Source organism: Mustela erminea, chromosome 8 (assembly GCF_009829155.1).
Source record: "Mustela erminea isolate mMusErm1 chromosome 8, mMusErm1.Pri, whole genome shotgun sequence".
NCBI classification, from domain to species: Eukaryota; Metazoa; Chordata; class Mammalia; order Carnivora; family Mustelidae; genus Mustela; species Mustela erminea.
Genome location: NC_045621.1, coordinates 50,302,551 through 50,324,115, shown reverse-complemented (window position 1 = coordinate 50,324,115; position 21,565 = coordinate 50,302,551). Strand labels below are relative to the sequence as shown.

Below are 21,565 nucleotides of genomic sequence, written 5' to 3'. Positions count from 1 at the left end.
AAGAAAGTAGTAGATGGTACTGACCTTGAACAATAGAGCTAAATCACTGGATTACTGTGAACATTACTCTTTTTTTAAAAGATTTTATTTATTTGTCAGAGAAAGAGAGCGAGTACGCTCACAAACAAGGGGAGCAGCAGAGTTCTCTGGGGAAGCAGGTTCCCCGCTGAGAAGCTTGATGCGGGACTCGATCCCAGGACCCTGGGATCACGACTTGAGCTGAAGGCAGATGCCCAACCGACTCAGTTACCTAAGCAACTCTGTGAACACTATTTGTTTCCTGGACAAGTTTATGGAAGTTGGAGTGGAAGGAAACACAACAGACTCGGTGTGGAACAAGGCGCCTCTGGGAGGCTTTCTGGGGCCCAAAAGACCTTCCATTACTAGGACGAATTAGTGCTACTGACTGGCCGGTAGAGCCGCTGATGGGACACTCTGGGGGATAGGGTGGGCAGTCCAGGAAATCTCTCACAGCTAAGGCGGCCATTAGACATTGGACAGAAGGCTCTGAGAACTACCGCACCTATCACAGTGGTAGTTCTTCATTGGAAATGAGACCTCATAAAGGGACTGAAATGGAGGAGGAAGCAGAATTATCTGATGTCACAGAGATGGTCCGACTAAGCTCAGAGCTATTCAAGATGCCAGGGAAATGCTTCATGACAGGGAAAATGGCTTGTGGTATTTTAGAAAAGAGTAAGAATTCACTTCCCTGAGCCAAAAAATCAGAACTCCCATTTCAAAGCCTTAGAACCACTCTCTCCCTCCCACCCCACCCATGCCCCGGTTCATCTCCTATGAGGTGGGGATGCCACATTCTCTCCTGGTTAGCAGGAGAGCAGCAGGCACGATTCAGAAGCGTTTCAAGGCACGGAGATCCCACTGTTGGCAATGCTTCCCTTGAAGCTTCAGTCGCACTAGAGTGAATTCTGATGTCTTCAAATGCATAGAAGACGTGCCTGGAAGCCCACATCGAGCAATGACACAGAGAGCCATTTTCCCCTTTTGGAAATGACACTGTGAATACCTTCCAAAAACAGAGCCAAGAGCACCAGAAGCACCGTGTGTCAGAGCCCTGGCAAACAGATGCCCACAAGTGGTCGATGAATCCAGGAAAATGCACTGATTCCTAAGAAGGGAACTTGTCTTTCTTCCCTTTTCTAGGTGTTGAGAGTGGAAGGCAGGAAATCTGCAAAAATCAGGACTGCCTGCTAGAGAGAGAACAACAACAGCTACCCAGAGACAAACGCCTCTGTGCAGGGCTTCCCCTGCCCTGGCCACATCAGCAGCCCTGCTCTCAGACTAAGAGGAGGTACATGGGTTTGCAAGAGACCTGGACTTTTAGCGAGGCTTTAAAAGCCTCTGGAGGTAACACAAGTGAGTATTTCTTAACACAGGCACCTGGGTCTGAATTCCGGGCTCTTACCTGCTAATCCTGAGTTGAAAACCACTGTGGGTGAGGATGTCCCAGGCAGCGGGGGTGCAGAGGGAGGAGGAGGGGGTGGTAAAGGAGGAGCAGGCACAGTCTCGGCTGCAGGGCCTGGGAGAGGAGGAGGAGGGGGCGGCGGGGGAGGAGGGGGGGGGGAGGGGGAGGGGGCGGGGGCGGTGGCGGCATGGGTGGCGTGACTGGACCATTTTGCACTAGCGAAAAAGAAGAAACAAATTGCCTTTGAAAACAGGGGAAGGGTTTCACCGGCAGGATGTCACGTTGCACATTAAGTATCCAAAAGCAAAACACTGAAAAGGACACGGGAATTTTTTTCAAAGACTATACAATCCCCCTGGCAAATGAAGAATATACTGCAACATACGTGAAAGCTTCAGCTTTAGAAGCTTAATCTCAAAACATCAGTTTTAAAATCAGATAAAGAACCAGCCAACAAAAGCAGACAAAGGACATAAATACACAGTGGATAAAAGAAGAAATACAAATATCCCAACACTCTCAGTTCTCCCACCGAGGCTTCTTACCTGCTTCAGGTGTGTCCGACGATGGAGGTAGTGGGGGAGGAGGGGGGGGCAGGGGTCCCGAGGAGGCGGCCCCCGTTACTGGTCCCACAAAGTTACCCACGGCCACTTCTGACCCCGTGGACAATGTGCCAGAAGCCACGACCGGCAGGATGGCGATGTCCCCATCCCCTTTCTTCTGAATTTTAATGGTCCCTTGTTTCTCCAGTTCATGAATCTTTTTTTCCAGGGTAGACTGTCTTTGAATGGCTTCTTCTTTTTCTTTGACCATTTTCCTTAATGTGTGAACCTGGGTATTTGCATCTTTGTAGATTTCCTGCAAAAAGAGTCCACAGTCAACAGTTTTATCTTCACATGACATTCATACCTACTACCATCAGAGTGGCAAATTGAGGATCAAGAAAAAGGAGAGGAGAGGAAAGGGGGAAAGGAAAAGGAAAGAAAAGAAAAGATACTCATAGGAATCCTATGGAGCTCAGCCAGATCCTATAAAATCCCATTCATTATCAATTGCTCATTGGTAATGCATGCCATATATTCTAGCAATTGTTACTGTCAATATAGTTCTTTCTATTAAGAAGTTGCAACTAACGCAATTTTCCCTGCAGGTGGAGAAGAACGAGGCAGAAATGACCCAAAAATAATTTTATAGCTGACTCTGGAAAACACTGAGGGTATTCGGGTGGGGCGGCATGTTTTCCTTTTATTTATTTTAAAATTCATTTGTAACTCTGAGACACATATCAGTTAACCATAGACAAAAGGCCCTAAGTCAGATTTGGACAGAAATCAGACTGGGATTAAAAATCTGCAAAGCACGGAATAATCGACTCACCAACAACCAGGGACCGATTGTTCTGGAACGGGGTTCTCTGGCCTTCACAATGCCCCCCTGACCAAGCTTAGGACAGCAATCCTTGTAACGTTTTCCCTTCGGTATTTAGTTAACAGAACAGGCCAGTGCCTCCCTCTACTGATTACTTAGCCCTGTCTAGGCTTTTAGCAGAAAACCAAAAAGTTACAATTTTCAATTTAAAGGCCATCCCCATTCCTTTTATTGGGGGCCCACCAAGGTCCCAGTGTAAGGATTTTATGGAACTTGCTTGCTGGGTCTTGTACATGTGATCTCTCACCACAAACCTCCAGCAGGCAGGGAAACATTCTTCACACCCTGTCTATTATTAATAATCTGAGAGTCTGACTTGAATTGAGTCCATATGCTGCAACTTTGTTTCCATGGCGTGCCAAAAAATAAATTTCCTAGAGGTAACTGTAGGACATGTCAGAAAATCAAGCAACACACACAGACATGATAAGCATCGCATAAAATGTGCCATTTCATCAACAATGGTGTAAAGGCAAGCCGTGTGCCTGAAAGCCCTCCAGGCGTTTTGGTGATTTTATGTTCTGGACAGTTCTAAGCACATGGACAGCACTCTATAAATACCTGATACGTAAGGTAAAACAACGCTAAGGCCAAATAAAATAGCAGGATTATCTGATAATAAAATGGTTTGGTTTTGCTTTGTCTTTTTTTTTTTTTTTTTAAATTTTTTTGGTGAATTCCATTAGGTCTGGCCTGTGTTGATTTCACCATTTCTACAGCAACCACCAAATCTGGTTTCAAGTAGAAGCAAAGCAAAAGAAAATACAAAGAAGTCCAAGTCCTAATAAAAATAAATAAGTGGCATGAATTAAACCCGTTCTGTGTTTTTACCTCCAAGCTAATGGGTGATCCACTGAATCAACTCTGACTCATCCAGATGGGAAAATATTGTTACTCTCAAAATCTGGGATAAGGACTGAACCCCCAACATTTGATTGCACACACATGTGTATATGTACCCTAACTGTATGTACCTTTCATCTGAGTATCCCCTCTGAAATGCTTCCAATAAACATGCTGCATCAGTGCAATCCTCTGACATGAATGTACCCCGCATTCTACCAGGACTAAAGCCGGTGGTGCAGTGCACCTTTCCCACAATGCCCGTCTGGGGCAGCGGTCATCAGCACACTTACCCGAACAACATCCAGCTCCTTGTTCCTCTGCATGAGCTGCTTTTCCAGTTCCACGATCTTGGACATGGCTTCATTCTCCGTGTCCTGCAGTTTCTCAGACAACTGTAAAGTTTTAAAAGGGAAACCTGGGTCACAACACACGACCATTCTGCTCAGGTCCCCGGTTCTCAGAGAAAGTGGAGCTCAAAAACCATTCTCAGAGAGAGTGGAGCTCAAGGCCCATCAGAGTCCTGCCTGTGTTCCCCGAGCTGTTTTCTGGAAATATTAATATTTATAAAAGGATTCGGAATGCCTATTTGTTTCTAATAGGAATTAATAATCTACACATGATCCTTAATAAAACCCATACATCAGCTCCTTAGTGTCGTCTCCCTCCATTTCTGCCAGAGCTGGCAAGGGTGGGGGACAGTGGGTAAGGCAAGAAGGGAAGGTCACCTGTCCTGCCCGAAGAAAAGGCCATTAGGCAAAAGCTTTTGAAAATCATTGGTCCACAATACTTGGTTCTATTATTATGGAAAACCAGGTGAGAAAACAGTACTGCTGGTTTTGATCCAAACTACCCAAATAATAAAAGTCATTTGGAGGGGCAGTTCAAATAAACAGCCGGCCCGCTCCAAGTGGGTTGTGTGACTATGGTCATGTGATGCTGGCTGAGGCTTCCCGAGGAAGACACGGTAAACCACATGTTACATAGTTTCTTTTCCCACAAGGCTCTGAAAGTGAGCAACCTTGGATTTCACTGAAAATGCTCACAAGGAAAGAAGAGATCACAAGTAAAGAAAATCAAGGGGGCAAGGTGAGGAGGAAGCATGGAGATGAAAACGCTGATCAGGTTCAGAATATGAGTCAAATCTTTCAGGGTAAGAAACACTGGGCCGGTAAGTGTCCTTCCTAAGCAGGTGCCAACCACGTCACAGCAGCACTCACGAGGGTGGGGGGAGGGTTGGCTCACTCACTTGGCTTAACTACAGCCAAGAAGATGCCCATTTTCAGAGTGAGGGAGGAAGGTGAAGGACATGGAGCGCGTCTGGTACTCTCAACTAAGAAGATGTGGAAGAAAAGAAATGTACCACTCAAATGGCAGAAAATAATATTGCTGCAAAAAGAGACCATTCATTTATAACCAAGGACACTGTCAAGCAGAATTCAACAAAGAATGTGGTCCTCACAACACTTGGGTCTTTAAGAAGCACCATTTTTCTGTTCATTCCTGCAATATTCAAATATCTGCGTAATGGATGACCACATGAACAGCCTCTGAAGGCCTTCAGACTCACAGCCCTGTCTGTGGCAAGAAAAAAATGAGCCTCTGCCCTGAAATGGAGGTGAGGTTATACAGAGAGGACACTCCTTGAGGAGGATAGAAGGGAAGGCTCGCCAATTTCCCTGAGAAGGCCTATTGTTGAAAAGAATCTTTTTAGAACTTGAGTAAGCATAAGGCAAGACTGTGCAGACATGCATCGTGGACACAAGACCACCCCGTCCACCAGCCTGTGTGGACACTCTGGGGTAGAGCAGGACTTACATTCACAAGACTCTGAGTGAAATATAACTTACTGACACCTCAAACCAAACTTGCACAGAGGCTGAAGTGGGCGCTATCTTGCCTGGGCAGCCATGCTAGTTGTACTGAGGGACAGGGTTAGGTGGGAGGCGGGAAGACACAAGTAACAGTCCATTAGTCCTGGGGCTTATTTGAGTTGCTAGAACCCAACTGCCATGGGCCTATGGGGGCACGTGTGATAGAAAATGATTCTGTTCAGTAGAACAGGACTTCTTCACCTCAGCCCAGATTCACATACTCGAGTGACCTTTCCCCCTAACATGGCACCAATCACCTCACTCTTGGGTGCCTGTCTGTAACAAAGATGGCCAGGGAACCTGGGCTCAGCGGAAACCGAGCAGACGAGTGAAGGCAAGGCAACGGACTCCCCTTGGTTTTAAGTAACAGCCACGCTTTCTTTGAAAGAACCCCGAGGGGCTTTTGACAGCTCTCTCTCTCTCCAGCTACAGCTCACCCCTACACTCGGAATCCCGTCACCGACCGCCCTAACAGCTAAGCGTGTGTGCGTCTCCTGTTCCGAGCGGTAGTTACATGAGAAATGTTCTCCTCCAGCTCTTCCACCCTCTCCAAGGCCGCGTTCTTGGTTTCAGCGTCTTCCAGCAGAGCTCCCACGTCGAACACGTTGTCCAGGTACGCCTGGATCTGCACCTGGAGTTTGTCGCTCTCCGTGTGCTTCAGTTTCTAAAAACCAAAACACCAAGAGAGGGCGGCATGAGCGTAGCTGTGGAAAGAGAACGTAATGGCACGACAGCCTGCATGTCTCCGTTTGTTCCAAACACTGCGGTCTTTTCCAAGACAGGGTGTGATGTCTCAGCCTCCTCGAGACAATCACAGAGTGTTCAAGTGTCTAAGAAGCCACCATCAGATTACTTCCTGGCGAATACCCTCTCTCAAGTATACACACATTTCCTCCCTAATCCTTCCTACAGATATGTTCCCCATATCGACATATTCCAAACCAGAGCATTTTGATACAGGTGAAATTAGACAACAGAAAAATTACGAAGCAGCTTCAGAAGACAGCAACGGTCCCAGGTTTGAGACGCATCTGTGTGCAGAGGATGTTAGAATCAGTGTAATTTGCCTGACTAGAGAGGGTGGTTCCACGGAGGAGGAGGGTTAGGCAGGAGGTGGGGAAGACACGGATGGAGTATACCAGCCCTGGGTTTTATTAATAAGTTGCTAGAATCCACCCTCCAAGGTAACTTCCCCCACAATACTGATGGAGTTTAGGGCTCCCCAAAGCACAGATAAGGAAGATTTCCTCTACTCCCTGCATTACAGGCCCAGGCATCCCAAAGGAAGTCAATCAACTTTAAGGTGAAATTAGAGATCAAGAAAATCTGTGAGTCTTCCTTGCAAGTAACATACGTCCTGACCTCCCCCTGGGGGAAACAGATGAGTAGCTAAAATATTCCTGGCATAGGGAAGATACCAAAAAACAGATTGAACAAATCAATGGCTACTTACAAGGCTGGGTTTTTGTAAACCAATGAAGCATTTACATATTATATGCTTATAATATTAATCTTTTAACCACCTCTATCAAGGTCCAGAACCAACAGACCAAGACGTTAGAGAAACAGAGTTTTAGAAAAAAGTTTTAAATTTTTCAGAGGAATTACGTTCTACATAAATTCTCAGAAAGATGGATTTTCTCCTTGGTCTAATCTGGAAATTAGTAACTTAGCTTGTCTCAAAGAGAGTCTATTCCATCTTAGTTTAGGAGTACATGCTTAAAAAGACATCTGAACAAGGGCAAAGCCCTTGTTTTCCAGAAAGGAAAATAAAGCAGGAGCTAGGCATGTTTTCTCACCAAGTACACCATGGGTAACGGGCACTATCTGATGTGTTCCTCTCGCCATAGCAGCCTGGAGCCCAAAGGAGCTTTGCACGACCATCACAAAACTAAACCCACAAGACCATTAGCGATTGATACACCCAGTGGGCGCTCAAATCCTGCCACTCTCAGAGTAGGGAAAGCAGAGAGAGAAACCTTGATTGTAGAGCAGGGAAAACTTTTCAGTGCCAAATTCTGTCTAAGATACTAGTGATTGTTCAAGTCAGAAAACAACTCAAACACCTCTATAACGGAAATCTGTCATGCCTCTCCCTGAGTACAGTCCTTAGACAACAGGAATCTCTCCAAGGGCAGCCTAGCCGGTGTGCTGAGCCAGGCCACGAGCTCAGAGAGCAACTGATGCTGTAACTCTGCTTCACAATAAAGTATAATTCCCTGACTTCCCCCTCTAACAGAGACAGGCAGCTAAACTCTCGAGAGCTCCCAGGGAAGCACTTCTATCTTCTTCGTGGCTAGAAACAAGACTGGAAATTGAGGTTAACAATTCTTGCCCTCTTGCAAGTGGCCTTTCAAATTCAAGTAGACCATTGCTGTACAGAAGGGAAACAAAACTTCTCAAGAATCAAAGGACATAAGGGCACCCTATGCACACATGGCTACTCAAGTCCATTCACGGTTTTCACATCAACATTTCCTAGGTGAAGAACAACTACAGGGAACTGGCTAAGTACTTCTGCTGGGGAGTCAGAGAAAGAGAAAGGTTAGACCTCCTTCTCCCAAGAACTTAAAAGTGGAATGGCCAAGGGGCACCTGGGTGCCTCAGTCGTTAAGAGTCTGCCTTCAGCTCAGGTCATGATCTGGGGATCCTGGGATCGAGCCCTGCATTGGGCTCCCTGCTCAGCAGGAAGCCTGCTTCTCTGTCTTCCACTCTCCCTGCTTGTGTTCCCTCTCTTGCTATGTCTATCTGTCAAATAAATTTTAAAAATCTAAAAAAAAAAAAAAGGACCAGCCAAAGCCACAAAAGCATTAAACAGAATGTAATCACTACATGTGGAAGTCTCTAGTGTCCATTTCCTCTTTTTTTATTTTATTTTATTTTTTTTTTGTGCTCTCAGCATTTGTTCATCACTCTTTGCAGTCTTGGATTGATGGGGTCCCCAGAGTAACCAAGAACGTGGATTGCCCAAGAGCCCAGACGAGGGTGCAAGACTTGCCCCGGACGGAGCTCAAACGCGGAAGGAAAGCTGCAGCAAGGCTACAAGAGGTTGTCTGGCCCCAGTACTAAAAGACTGCTGGCAGACCACAGCCCAAGGTCCCAGGAGATCTGCAAGAATCCAGTTTCTCTGGCCAACTGCATCACTCGGCGAGGTTCCCTTTACCCAGCGCTATGGGACCTGACCACATAGAGCTTCGAGCGTTCTAGTCACGGCGGAAATGCATCTTTGAAGGCAGGCAAAATAAATCAAGTCTTACACTGGAGCCAAAGGTCGCAGCTCTACTTACATCCAAGTATTCATCCAGGCCTAGCTTGGTAAATTCATACTGGAGGTGCACTCTGAAATTCATGTCTTCCACTGAATGGACTACGATATTAATGAACTGCATGGAGGCCACCTGCAATGAAATTGCCAATGGGTTACAGGGCTCCCAACCGGTCTTCTCAGTTTAATGGCAGGCAGATGCTTTCAGTGTCACACATTTCAATGCACTTACCAGTCTCCTCTTCCTTCCTCACGCTGGGTGTTTAAAAACATTTTACCATTTTTTAAATTTAAAAGTCATAGAGATGCCACTGTAGGATGCCGCTCCTTATCTACTAGGACGACTATAATCAAAATGCAAGTCCGGCAAGGCAGTGGATGAAGCAGAGCCCGCATCCTCTTGTAGCGTCCACCAGCGCAGCCGCTCCACAAAGTGTTAGAAACAGAGTTCCCATAGGACCCGGCCATCTGCCCCTGGTATGTCCCCATGGGAAATGCAAATGCACGCCCGTATAGAAACTCACACACAAATGTTCACAAAACCATTATTCACAACCAGAACGTGGGGGGGGGGGGGGATCACTACTGTCCATCAACCAATGGGTTAAAATAATGTGCTCTATCCGTACACCGGAATATTATGTGGCGATAAAAGGGATAAGGTCCTGTTGCATCTTCTAACTTGAAAACATTATGCTACGTGAACAAGTTATTTTCAAAGACCACATGTGTGGGGGCGCCTGGGTGGCTCAGTGAATTAAGCCTCTGCCTTCGGCTCAGGTGATGATCTCAGGGTCCTGGGATTGAGCCCCGCATCGGGCCCTCTGCTCAGCAGGGAGCCTGCTTCCCCCTCTCTCTCTGCCTGCCTCTCTGCCTACTTGTGATCTCTGTCTGTCAAATAAATAAAAATTAAAAAAAAAAAAAAAGACCACATGTGTGATGATGCCATTCCTATTAAACATCCAGAACAGGACGTTCATGGAGATAGAGTAGATTAGAAGCTGCCAAGGACTGGGGACAGGAGAATGGACAGCAACTACTAACAGGGATTCCTTCTGGCGTGACAAAATGTTCTAACTTAGACCGCAGGCATGGCTGCATGACCCTGCAAATATGCAAAAAATATCCTTTCGGGGGGTAAGTTAGATGTTATGTTCCTCACTTCTCAGTAAAACCTTTTTTAAAAAAGTCTTATGGGTATATACAACAAACTGTGTAAGATGTTACAGGCATATCATAGAAAATGTGAATAATCTTATAAAAAACAACATTTAGAAAATCACCTATGGTGGTACCACAGCTAATCACTTCTGAAATTTCACCATGGGCCCCACTATACCAACAAGATCATAACATGATCTCTGACCTAACTTCCCACTTTAAACAGTCAACCAGTTTCCATTCCACAAAGCCTTGGATTTACTGCTTTCTTTCCACGACTGCATCAGTGGCGCTGAGACCTGCCACAGAGAAAACCAGTTCCTGGTTTGGTAAAAGAACAAAACGAAGTTCAGGAGATGTGTTTTTGTTGTTGTTGTTGTTTTATGATTTTTATTTTTCAGTAATGTCTACTCTCAGCATGGGGCTCAATCTTACAACCCCAAGATCAAGAGTTGCATGCTCTACCAACTGAGTCAGCCAGGAGCCCTATTTTGTTCTTAACAGTGACATTTTTGGTGAAAATATCTTACTAATGTTTTCCCTCTATGGGTAAAAGAACAAAACAAGGAGGTAGAATGAGTGAGGGATACAGATTCACAGTTACTCTGAAAGCCGCCTTCTTCCACTCTCCTCCAAACCCAGTTTCTTTTATCTTTTTTTTTTTTTAATTGTTTCTATTGAGTTAGATTCTCCTTTGAATGTAAGTCATACATTGGATGATCTCTCTGGAAGACAGTGAGCTCTCTAGGTTATAAGAAGACTTGCAATTTACTAAAAAATGACTTCACATTCTGTGGTTAAATGAGTTAAAGATTTCATTAGACTTTTTTTCCACACACACACAAAAAAAATACAGGAAAAGGCCTTATGCTATGCTAGAAAAATTTATATTTTATGAGGAATAAGTTGTTTGGGAGGTTGTACAATTTAACTGCCTTCCCAAGGCCAGTTTAAGAAAAACCTCATTTTCTGGAGGAAAATATGGTTCAATTCTGGCATCTGTCCATTTCTCTTCTGAGTCTCTGTTGAGTTTTAAGATAGGCCTGAGAGGTAACTATCTGCTCAGTGACAGAGGAATTGAGCATAGTACCTATATTCCAGCAGCTCCTAAATTAGCTTCCTCACTGCATGCACATATAAATAATGACAAGAAATAGACTCTCCCTTGTAAACAGTGAAGGCATTTTAAAGGACTTGATTATATAATCGTAATTTCAGCAGAAACTCAAGTGGCAGGGAGATCCCCAAGTATGATAATCACTGAAGTGGGCCACGTGTAACACAGCAAGGAATGGTGTGGACCACGGCAAACTGGCAAGGGGATCTTCAGACTAAAAATAGGGGCAACTTGGCTCCAGCTGATACTCTGCAAGCGCAGGGGTTTCGTGTTAGCTGAAATTTTTAGTTTAAAAAAAAAAAGCAGCAATCCGTATTTTATGCACCATTTCCAAATTTTTTATAGAAGGACGTCACTGTCAGACCCAGCTCACAAGCCTGTAGGTTGGCTTCGGTGTGGGAGCCTCCAGTTTGCAACCTCAGCTTTCAGGGACAAAGAAGTTGCCCCTCTGAAGGCAGAGGAAAAAAACCGGTAAAGTGAGCCATGTATGGATTCTTCACGTACTTATCATTCGTGCCAACACAGGCCTTCAACACTTCAGAAATTCCTAACAACAAAATTAAAAAGCCAATGTGAAAGTACTCCTTGTTTCACATTGTTTGCCTTTAAAAAAAAAAAAAAAAAAAAAAGCAAATAATAAGCTTTGATGGAAGAGAAAAGTTTCTCTAAAAGGACCTCATCATTCTCATAAAATTTAGAAGGGGTTGAGGGCTAGGATGCACATAAAATTTAAGGACCCAGAAAAGTTTTTCACATGAAAGGGTTAGAAATCTGCAAAACTATGTTTCATGGTTTATGGCTGTTGAACCAAGTTGAATAAAACCATGCCTGGCACCCTCCACACAGGTTTGAACAGACTGGACAACTTAAGAACTGGCCGGGTACCTGCTCCAAGCTGGAGGTGAGCTGAGAGATGAAGGCCCTGTGAGATCGCCTAGGCTCAGCAGTTGCCCAGGGTCAACCGGATTGGGTCAGAGAAAGCCTGCAGATCTGGGTGCACTCATGGGTCGTGTGTCTCGGAAATTCTCTAGGGTATATTTCCACCTTCACCGCAAGATTAAGATTTAAGTTTGAAAATTCAGCAGTGCTCACACTCCTTTTGCTGTTCATCGCTGCAGAGGACAGTGCTGCTGAACCGCGCCCTTGCACGTGAACTACCATGCTGATATGCTGACATGCTCACAGCTACCAGAGCGGGAAAGAGGTCAAGGGGGCGGGAATCACTGCTGTATAATAGTTTGGGGGAGGCATACAGTTCAATTCTACAAACCAATGAGCTTTAATCTTTGAGAATGTAGTCTGGAGAAAGTCACGGGCTGGGGTGTGCAAAAGACAAAATGGCCAAGGTTCTTGGTTTTCTACTTTCTTGACTGACAGCTAAAACTGGCAATTGCAGAAGTTTGTGCCAGGAGTGAATGTCCTTTCCCCAAACACATGGCTTCGCCCTTTATTTGCTATGCAGCACATGAGGGATAAAACTGGAAACAAACACCAATTTCCCCTGTAAGGGGAAACTACAGAGTGTGAGGAACACTCTAGACTGAATCTACAGCATACTATACTCAATTTTCTGTCCTTTGTAACATTTATAAGCACATACATACACACATATGTATAATATATGAATATAAATGGATTTAGGAAAAAAGCACACAAACGAAGTTTACTTCATTGAATGTAACGTAGTACTGGATAACTCACCATAAAATCTATGTTATTGTCTTCATTCCTGAAATGTTCCATCAACTTCTCAAAGCGCTGTTTTTCTCCACAAACCTGAAATACACATTTTCATCATGCATATGAAATTCCAAACATAGGCATTCTAAAATGAGATGCAGGAATTTTAGCATTAATAATTATTTCCAGAATATCTTTTTATTGCCTCGCTCACACACTTCTCTTCTAAGTCAGTTAACTCTTAAGTACCAACTTGAGCCAGGCCCTTGGTTTCTTTTAAATGTTCCCTTGATATCTTGAAATCTCTATCGAATGTGTTTTTCTTTTATTGGCTATCTTTGCAGTCCATTGTTTTTTTAGCCCACACTCAGAAACCCAAGATGTTATGGTTTAAAAAAAAACAAAAACAAAAACAGCCCCTTCTCCCCATACCTCATTTTCCTTTTTACAAAAGCACTTTTAAAATAGGCATGCTAAAAGATTTGAACAATGTAGCATTTAAATTCCTTGAAAGCAGATTGAAAACATTCCTATTATATCTAAATCAAATAATTTTAGTGCATAAACCACAACAAAGAGGTAGACACCATAAAACAAAGTACCTACTCTTAGAGGAGACACTTGGGAAGCTATATTAACCCTTTCAAGGAAAGTACAGAAGTTTGTAGTAATTTATGAAGTAGTACCCCTTAGGCCTGAAACATTCACCTCAAATTAATGCTTTCACTGAACAGGTTAAAGAGGCAGGTAAATTACTGTAAACTCCAGGACCCCCAAAGTATCTGGGTTTACACAGGAGTTAAAAACACAGAGTCAAAGGAAGATTTATAACAAAGAAGAACTCTTTGGAGACTTAGTCCCAAAATCAAAGGATAAACTTTAATTCTGCCAGTGACCTTGGCTACATTATTTTGGAACCCACTGGATTATTCTTTTTGCCTTCAGAAAATATGTACCTCAATACCCATGAGCTATGTATAATGTGAATAAGACACAGTCTCTGGTCTTAATATTTTGAATTTAATCTGGGTTTCACATGCTTGACTCGATTTTCCAGTTCTATTTGTCACCTTAGCAATACAAAGGATGGTCCTGAAGAATTTCCCTAAAATGACATTTCATAGTGCTATACAGCAGCCATTTAGTTCCATTATGTTAAATCCCACATATATAAACACACATATATAAAGAGAAAGATTCAAGAAGACGGCAATTTTGTCTTTGTTTGTTCACTACTCTTATCTTCAGCTTCTAGAACAATGCTTACCATGTTGTAAGTTCCCGATAATCTTTGCTGAATTACACTGAAAAAAGGAGAAATGAGTAATCACGTGAAAATACACTTTAAGGAAAGGAAGAACGACTTTCCCACTCTGACACACTGATGAAAGAAGAGCAGACAGGCACCAGGATTATGGCTTTAGCAATGGTTCCTGTGCCTCAGCGGTGTGCTGTGTTAAGCCTTCAGTCTCAGAGGGCCACCGAGGTCTTGAAGCAGCTTAATTTTCTCAACATGCACAGATCACACTTTACTGTATTCTGATGACAACCCCAAACTTATTTACATCTCCCTTAACAAAAAATAATTATAGTAAAAACTCAGTCCAGAGGAAGAGAAGGCGGCTCCAAAGGGAGCATTTAAAGTCAAGTCTTCAAAAAACACACATGTCCAAACCCACCCAGGAGTGCTGGATTCAAGAGGACCAGGCAGGGCTGGGTGACATGCACATGCACAATTTTAAAGGCAACCCAGACCATTCTGAAGCAACTCCACAGCCCTTCTTGGAGAAGAGGCAGCAAGTTTCTGGAAGCAAAAGGTTTGTTGGGGGGCACAGAGGTGAGGCATTCCAAGCACGGTTCCCTAGAGCACGACAGCAACCATATCTTCCGCCCAGAGGCACGAAAGTCCCTAGCCTGCAACAAGAGCCCAGTGGGTGAAAACTGCCAAGGCTGGACATGGAAAGGGTCAAAATTACAACCTGAATTTTAAGAGAAAACCCCAATATAAGCAGTTGTTTCCCAGGGGAATGGTTTATGTCCACCTATCCTGGGAGGTTGGTAGGGGCAGGAGAAAGGAATAGAAGCCGCCCTGGGTCTGCGAACAACCAGCAGCTACCTGAAGCGGTGATTAAAGTTCCGCTGAGTTGTCAGGCACCCAGAGAACTAGAAGAAGCAGGAGCCATCAACGAACAGCAATGTGGAGTACAACTCGGAGGCTGGTAAAACCCTTCAAATGAAAGAATGTCAAGAATCTGGAAGGTACCTGGTGCCCTCGATTTATGAATGAGACGGAAACCTAGACAGAGCAAACAACTGTAACTTGATAAAAGGTCAATAGAGAGGCCAGAGCCAGGTCTCCAGCAGCCAGCCTGGCTGGTGTTCCTTCTCCAGCACAGCCAAGCATGTGCAGATAGACCTAAGACAATAATTTAAAGCATTCCAGAATTATCTGAGACACCGACAGAGATGAAAAATGTTACTATTAAAAACCACGGTCATTACACCGGGTGCATACTTGATGTGCTTGCACCAGAATCTTCCATGAACTTCTACAAATGGAAGATTCCTGGTGTCTAAATCAGGACACACTGAGTGAGTGTGTAGAATCCCTACAATGGAACTAGGAATCTGTGTTTTAACAAGTACTCGTGGCTGCTAAACCATAGCTTAAATAATATAGACTAGCAGACTCAACCCCAGCCTTTCTGACTACCAATTATAAACTAGATAACTAGACCATTAAGTCTCCAGTTACCAGAACTGAGTGTCAAGGGAATGCAGCAGGAATTAACCCACTGCCCTGCAGAAGTACAATCAATAATAAGGGAACTCCCAAATAATCAGAAGTTGTGTGCAAGGCATTAGAAAAAAGGCAATTTATATGGCTGAGGAAAGCACTTGTGGGCAGCAAGAAAACCAACTATGCACAGCCTGTTTAAAAAAAAAAAAAAAAAAAAGAAAAGAAAGCATCAAATCTAGAACAAGCAGTATTAGATTAATTTCAAGCTGGGTAAAGATCCCAAAAATCACATACCACCCTGACAGACAGGATTGAAATGGACATCAAGAAAAGCTTTGAATACATGCATTTCTTTAGAGGGCATCCCATCAACAGACAAATCCCTGCTAAGAACATCTGTGTTAAGAAACAGAGAAATACCTTTAATAGTTAAAAATAATACTTCAATATCTTCCAATTTACAGCTGTGATGCACTTGGTGAGAAGAATCCAAATGCACAAGATGACATGTTGCCAACAGAGACGGCAGTTTTGGGAGACTCTGAAAGGATGATCTGGCTGACCGCTCCCCTCACCCACTCTGAGAACCAGAAGGGCCTCCCCTGTCAGCTCTACCATGTCCCTCTCGGTAAAGGTTTCAGTGCACAGCTCTGCTGTCGATCTCAACTAACGAGTTCAGGACCGCATTTTCTGACACTGTTCCATAAGAACAGCAGGGACTCCAGAGGCCAGCCCTCCTCCCTACCCCTTTATTTCTGCTGAAGGAAAGGAAGCATGCAAACCAAATTCACATTTGTTTCTACATTACTTTAGCAATCTTTAAACAAGCATATACTGTAATCCCACAGGAAATGGGGAGATATGTCTGGGGGAGGCCGGTAAAGTTATGTTCAGCATCAAAGGAAAGCAGTCTCCGCTCATACCGCTCACATCTGGACCACCCCACACACTTGGTTCAAACAGAACAGCCATGGCTGAACGTACCTCTTCTCCCCTTTGAAACTGACCTGGCTTCAGAAAATGGTGAGGATGAAAGGAACAAGACACCGCTGCTCAGTTATGCTCAGAACCCACACACTGACAGGCCTTCGTGGGGACACCCTCAAGGACTTCATCAAAACATATAAAAGCCAGGAGTGTATCTGCCTGTATGCGATGCCGACTGTTATATGTTCCTGCACACAACTTCCATTTGCCGACGAAGGCCAGATCGGAAAACTTTAAAGTAAAAAAAAAACTGTTTCATGGCAACTGAGATAGATCATTTCTTGCCTTTCACATCATCAGTGGTATTGATTCCCATTCCCCCACTAGCTTTAACACCGGGTTCCTCGATCCAAGGAGTGCCAAGGAGCCACTGAAGCAGGTGGGGTATGAAGCAAATTTAAGAAAAAGCAGCTCCAGAAAGGCCAAGCAGGGTAGACCGTCAAGGAGGCTTCTGGACATGGAACAATCTGAAAGGAATTAGGCTTCCACTACTAACAGCCAGGGCTGCCAGAAAATAAAAGTATATATGCTCTGGAAAGTCATGTACTCTGTAGGAAACTTCAGAGGCATCTTCATTTATAAATCAGTGTCATGTAAATAAATGCACTGGCCCCAACTGACACTGTCTAAAGCAGAAGGGCTCAGGCTGGGATCCTGGACCACCCATCCATCCCTGAGGTCCTGCCTGATGTCCACACCTCTTTGTATCTTGCAGCTCAAACACTGATGGGGGTGAAGGGGTATGAGGGCAGAAACAGGACCAAATGGGACCAGAAAACCCGCCTTATAGGTCATAGCCCTGCCACTACCCTGCTGTTAGCCTGGATGACATGGTTGTCTCTGGGATCTCCAGACTTGAGTTTTCACATTCATTAGTTTAAGAGCCTTAAGTTATTACCTTACACCAATCAGAATGGCCATAATTAACAAGACAGTAAACAACAAGTGTAAGGGAGGATGTGGAGAAAGGGGAACCCTCTTACACTGTGGGTGGGAATGCAAGTTGGTGCAACTGCTTTGGAAAACAGTGTGGAGATTCCTTAAGAAATTAAAAATAGAGCTACCCTATGACCCTGCAATTGCACTACTGGGTATTTACCCCAAAGATACAGATGTAGTGAAAAGAAGGGCCATCTCTACCCCAATATTCATAGCAGCAATGGCCATAGTTGCCAAACTGTGGAAAGAGCCAAGTGATCTTCAATAGATGAATGGATAAAGAAGATATGGTCCATATATACAGTGGAGTATTATGCCTCCAATCAGAAAGATTGAATACCCAACTTTTCTATCAACATGGACAGGACCGGAGGAGATTATGCTGAGTGGAATAAGTTAAGCAGAGAGAGTCAATTACCATATGGTCTCATTTACTTGTGGTACAAAAGGAACGACATGGAGGACATTGGGAGAAGGAAAGGAGAAGTGAGTTGGGGGAAATGGGAGGGGGAGAAGAACCCTGAGAGACTGTGGACTCTGAGAGACAAACTGAAGGTCTGGGGGCGGGGGGGGCGGTTTGGGTGAACCTGGTGGTGGGTATTGTGGAGGGCACGTATTGCATGGAGCACTGGGGGTGGTGCATAAACAATCTTGGAACACTTAAAAAAAAAAAGGTTTAAAAGAAAAAAAAGAGCCTCAAGTTATACCACTTGTTTTCAAGGCTTCTTTTAGGAAGCCATAAGCATTACAGAAGAAGGGGAGGAGAAGGAGTCTCCAAAGGTGGGGAGCTTGGGAGAGGAAGGAAAAACACAAATAGGAAAGGATCCTGGCACTTCCGTGCTCATTTACCCAACTCTGTTTTACTGAGTTGCCTGGTAAAATCTCACTGAAAAAAGTTTCATTGAAGTTTGGGGGGAAAAAAAACCCTCACTTGATACTTAAAAGTTCTAAAATTCTAACGTAGGCATGGTAATATAACCAGATATTCCCAAACTGACCAGCCTGGAAACTCGACACAAACCAAACGGAGAGAGATGCCCTCGGCCACAGCAAGCCCGGGGACCCGCACCTAAGGGCCCAAGCGTGTTCTCTTGGCGTCTGTCTCCCCTGTGCATACAAAGCTGATCAGACCTTCTCTGCCCAGATGAAAACGGGCCACACCTGGGACAAGCGGGAGACATTTCCACTTCAGGGAGAACTGAAGCAAGAGCATAGCTCCTGCCAAAAAACAACTCCACTCCGTTCTCCAACATCTGTCAAAGACATTTCTGAACAGTGTCCCGAGCCATGCGGCTACATCTGGGGCCCGGATTTAAGAGAGGCAGCGGTTTACAGGGTCTCTGAGGGTGAGCAGGGGCGAGGGGATGATTTCCCTCAAGGCTCCTGGTGGAGGAAAGAGGGTTTTACAAAAGCCTGTAATAAAGAGTCTCCTTGCTAGCCAGATGTTGAAATGAACAACAGACGGCCGGCCTTCAGCCACCTCTCCGTCCCCCTTCAAGGTCAACGACTGTCTTTGGCTTCCCCAGCAATGGCTCCCAGGGCACCACACAAAGTCTGCAGCCAGACTGAAGCCTGACTCTTATGAGGTGGCTATAAAATATGCTTCTGGGTTAGTTATATAAAAATTAAAGGCCCCTCGCTTAAGTGTTTCCTCCTTGCCCTGTTGCCGGGTGCCTGCTTCAATACTTTCTTTTTCTCTTCTCACAATAGGCCCCTGTGATCCGCAGGGCTCCCTGCAGGAAGGCACCGTTTTCAAGAGGCACAGTCTATTATGACTGATTAGACGGCCCTTCTCGGGGGGCTGCCCGGGAACAAAAGTTCCGTTTTCTTTCTCAGGGCCGCATGAAGTAAACAGCTATTTCATAGTTAGTTCTAGGTGAAGAGCATTTCTTTACCTTCCACTGGGAGCACCAGCAGCCTGAGGACTGTCTGACGCCATTATGCCCTGACCAAAAGAAGACAAAGCCACTCTGCTGGGCCATCGTGTGCTCGCAGGGGTCTGTGCACTCATTCTCCTACAGGAACCAGACATTTCATCCACTGGTTCCCCAGTGGCTGCTGGGACAGAAGCAGACCACTCGGACCTACTGTTGGCTCTCATGTGTCCAGGGATTTAAGGGCGGAAATGTTTGCTGAACTGAAGCATTCTGAAACCCAACGGCCTTCTCTCTCTCACTTCACTGAAAATGACTGAAAGCTAAACAACTGAATGTATTCTAAGATTCTAAGAACTATTCAACCCTCCTTCTTCATGAGTTAGTAGAACACTTCTATCGATGTTGAACTGGTAAATCATGTGATTATGAGCCAGGGGTTTCATCCACATCATGCTGATCACCTTGGTGAAAACTTCAGTTGCTTTTCCAGATGTTTCCAAACATCCAGATGTTTTGGCACCAACCACACGGAACAGCCAGATGACTCTTTTACTTTTCATGTATGTATTTTGCTGTACTGAGTAAAGAATCCTGACATAGAAGCAAAGGGCTAGCAAAACCCCCAAAGAATAACGTGTTGAAACACCACACCTTAAATGAGAAATGCATTTTTAATCACTCCCCTAAAAAAAAGATGACCTTCACTAAATGCACAACAGTAAGGCTCCACAATGTAATTCTTCATAAATGACATCTTTCAGAAATATTCCCAATGTCTGACTTAACTCTTTCTGGCTTTAATACAAGACACATCTCTTGGTCATCAGCAAGAACTCATACAGAATCTTTCGAGGCTTCTGTTCCTAAAAGAGGAAGACCAAAATACACTGCAGTGCAAGACGACTTTCTGAGGACTAAGTGAGGAGATAAGGCCCTGAGTCATCTCTGGGATGACTTACCCATCAGACCCCTCCAAAGCAGAAGGCCTAACACTGTACTTCATTCACTTCTCATAGATTCATCCTTTGAGCATACCTGGTTTGGTCAAGCCACACAAGGGAGGGGACACGGTGACACACTTCTAGTGGTCATATGTTTGCTGCATTGTAGCAACGACACATGGCAGGAGTTGTTTAAACCCTGTGGCATTTTCACCACAGATCCTGGGCCCTGCTCAGGAGACAGATGTCAATCCATCTCTCTTCATGCCTAAATCACAAGTCAGTTTAAATCTAGCAAGGGTGTGCTATGAATTTAGAGCCCTTGAAGCTAAGAACTCTTCATTGGCTAGATCAAAGGCCTCAGTCCACAAACAGGCAAAGGCCTGAGGTTTATCCACTGCTCCGTCCTCCTTTCATTTCACATCTTCACTTTCTTCTGGGCTCTACCCCAGTCTTGGGTCTTCATCAGGAAGACCTCACTCTCTGAGCAACCTGGAACCGCTTCCACCCAGCCCAACGAGACAGCTGACCGTGCATTTGGGAAGCAGTTCTTTAAACATGGTTCTTGAACACCAAGTGTCTCTGAGCCTCTTTCACAGCATCTGTAAGGTCAAAACTATTTTTATAATGACGCTAAGGTGTTACTTGCCTTTTTCACTGAGTAGACATTTGCACTGGTAGTACAAAAGCAATAGTGGGTGAAGAAAACCACTGCTGCCTTGGCATGACTCAAGGCAGTGGCACCAAGTATTCCAGTAATCAGTGTACTCAAGAGAGTCTCAGTTAAAAAAAAAAAAAAAAAAAAAGCCAATTTCATTTAAGAATACCCTTGATAAAAGGGCATATCTCATAAAGACTTGGTACTCAAATATATAAAGGGGCGCCTGGGTGATTCAGTGGGTTAAGCATCTGCCTTCAGCTCAGGTTATGATCTCAGGGTCCTGGGATCGAGCCCCCCATCGGGCTCTCTGCTTAGCAGAGAGCCTGCTTCCCCCTCTCCCTCTGCCTGCCTCTCTGCCTACTTGGGAACTCTCACTGTCAAATAAATAAATAAAATCTTTTTTAAAAAGAAAGAAAAGAAAACATGACTGAATTTAAAAAATATATATTTATATATATAAATAGATTTATTTATATATATATATATACACACACATAAACTGATACAACTCAACAGCCAAAAAAACACATAATCCTATTAAAAATGAGCAGAAGATATGAATAGACATTTCTTCAAAGAAGACATCCAGATGGCCAACAGACACATGAGAAGACACTCAACATCAC

General features: G+C 44.4%; 1 protein-coding gene across 1 annotated transcript in view; it reads right to left on the bottom strand.

The window, feature by feature from the left end:
• FMNL2 (formin like 2) overlaps positions 1-21,565 on the bottom strand; it is a 319,987-nt gene that overhangs the window by 21,991 nt on the left and 276,431 nt on the right. The window contains 7 exon segments of the mRNA XM_032355571.1: positions 1,427-1,583; positions 1,586-1,641; positions 1,972-2,284; positions 3,991-4,092; positions 6,086-6,235; positions 8,859-8,969; positions 12,816-12,890. Of these exon segments, the coding sequence (XP_032211462.1) occupies positions 1,427-1,583; positions 1,586-1,641; positions 1,972-2,284; positions 3,991-4,092; positions 6,086-6,235; positions 8,859-8,969; positions 12,816-12,890 (964 nt within the window).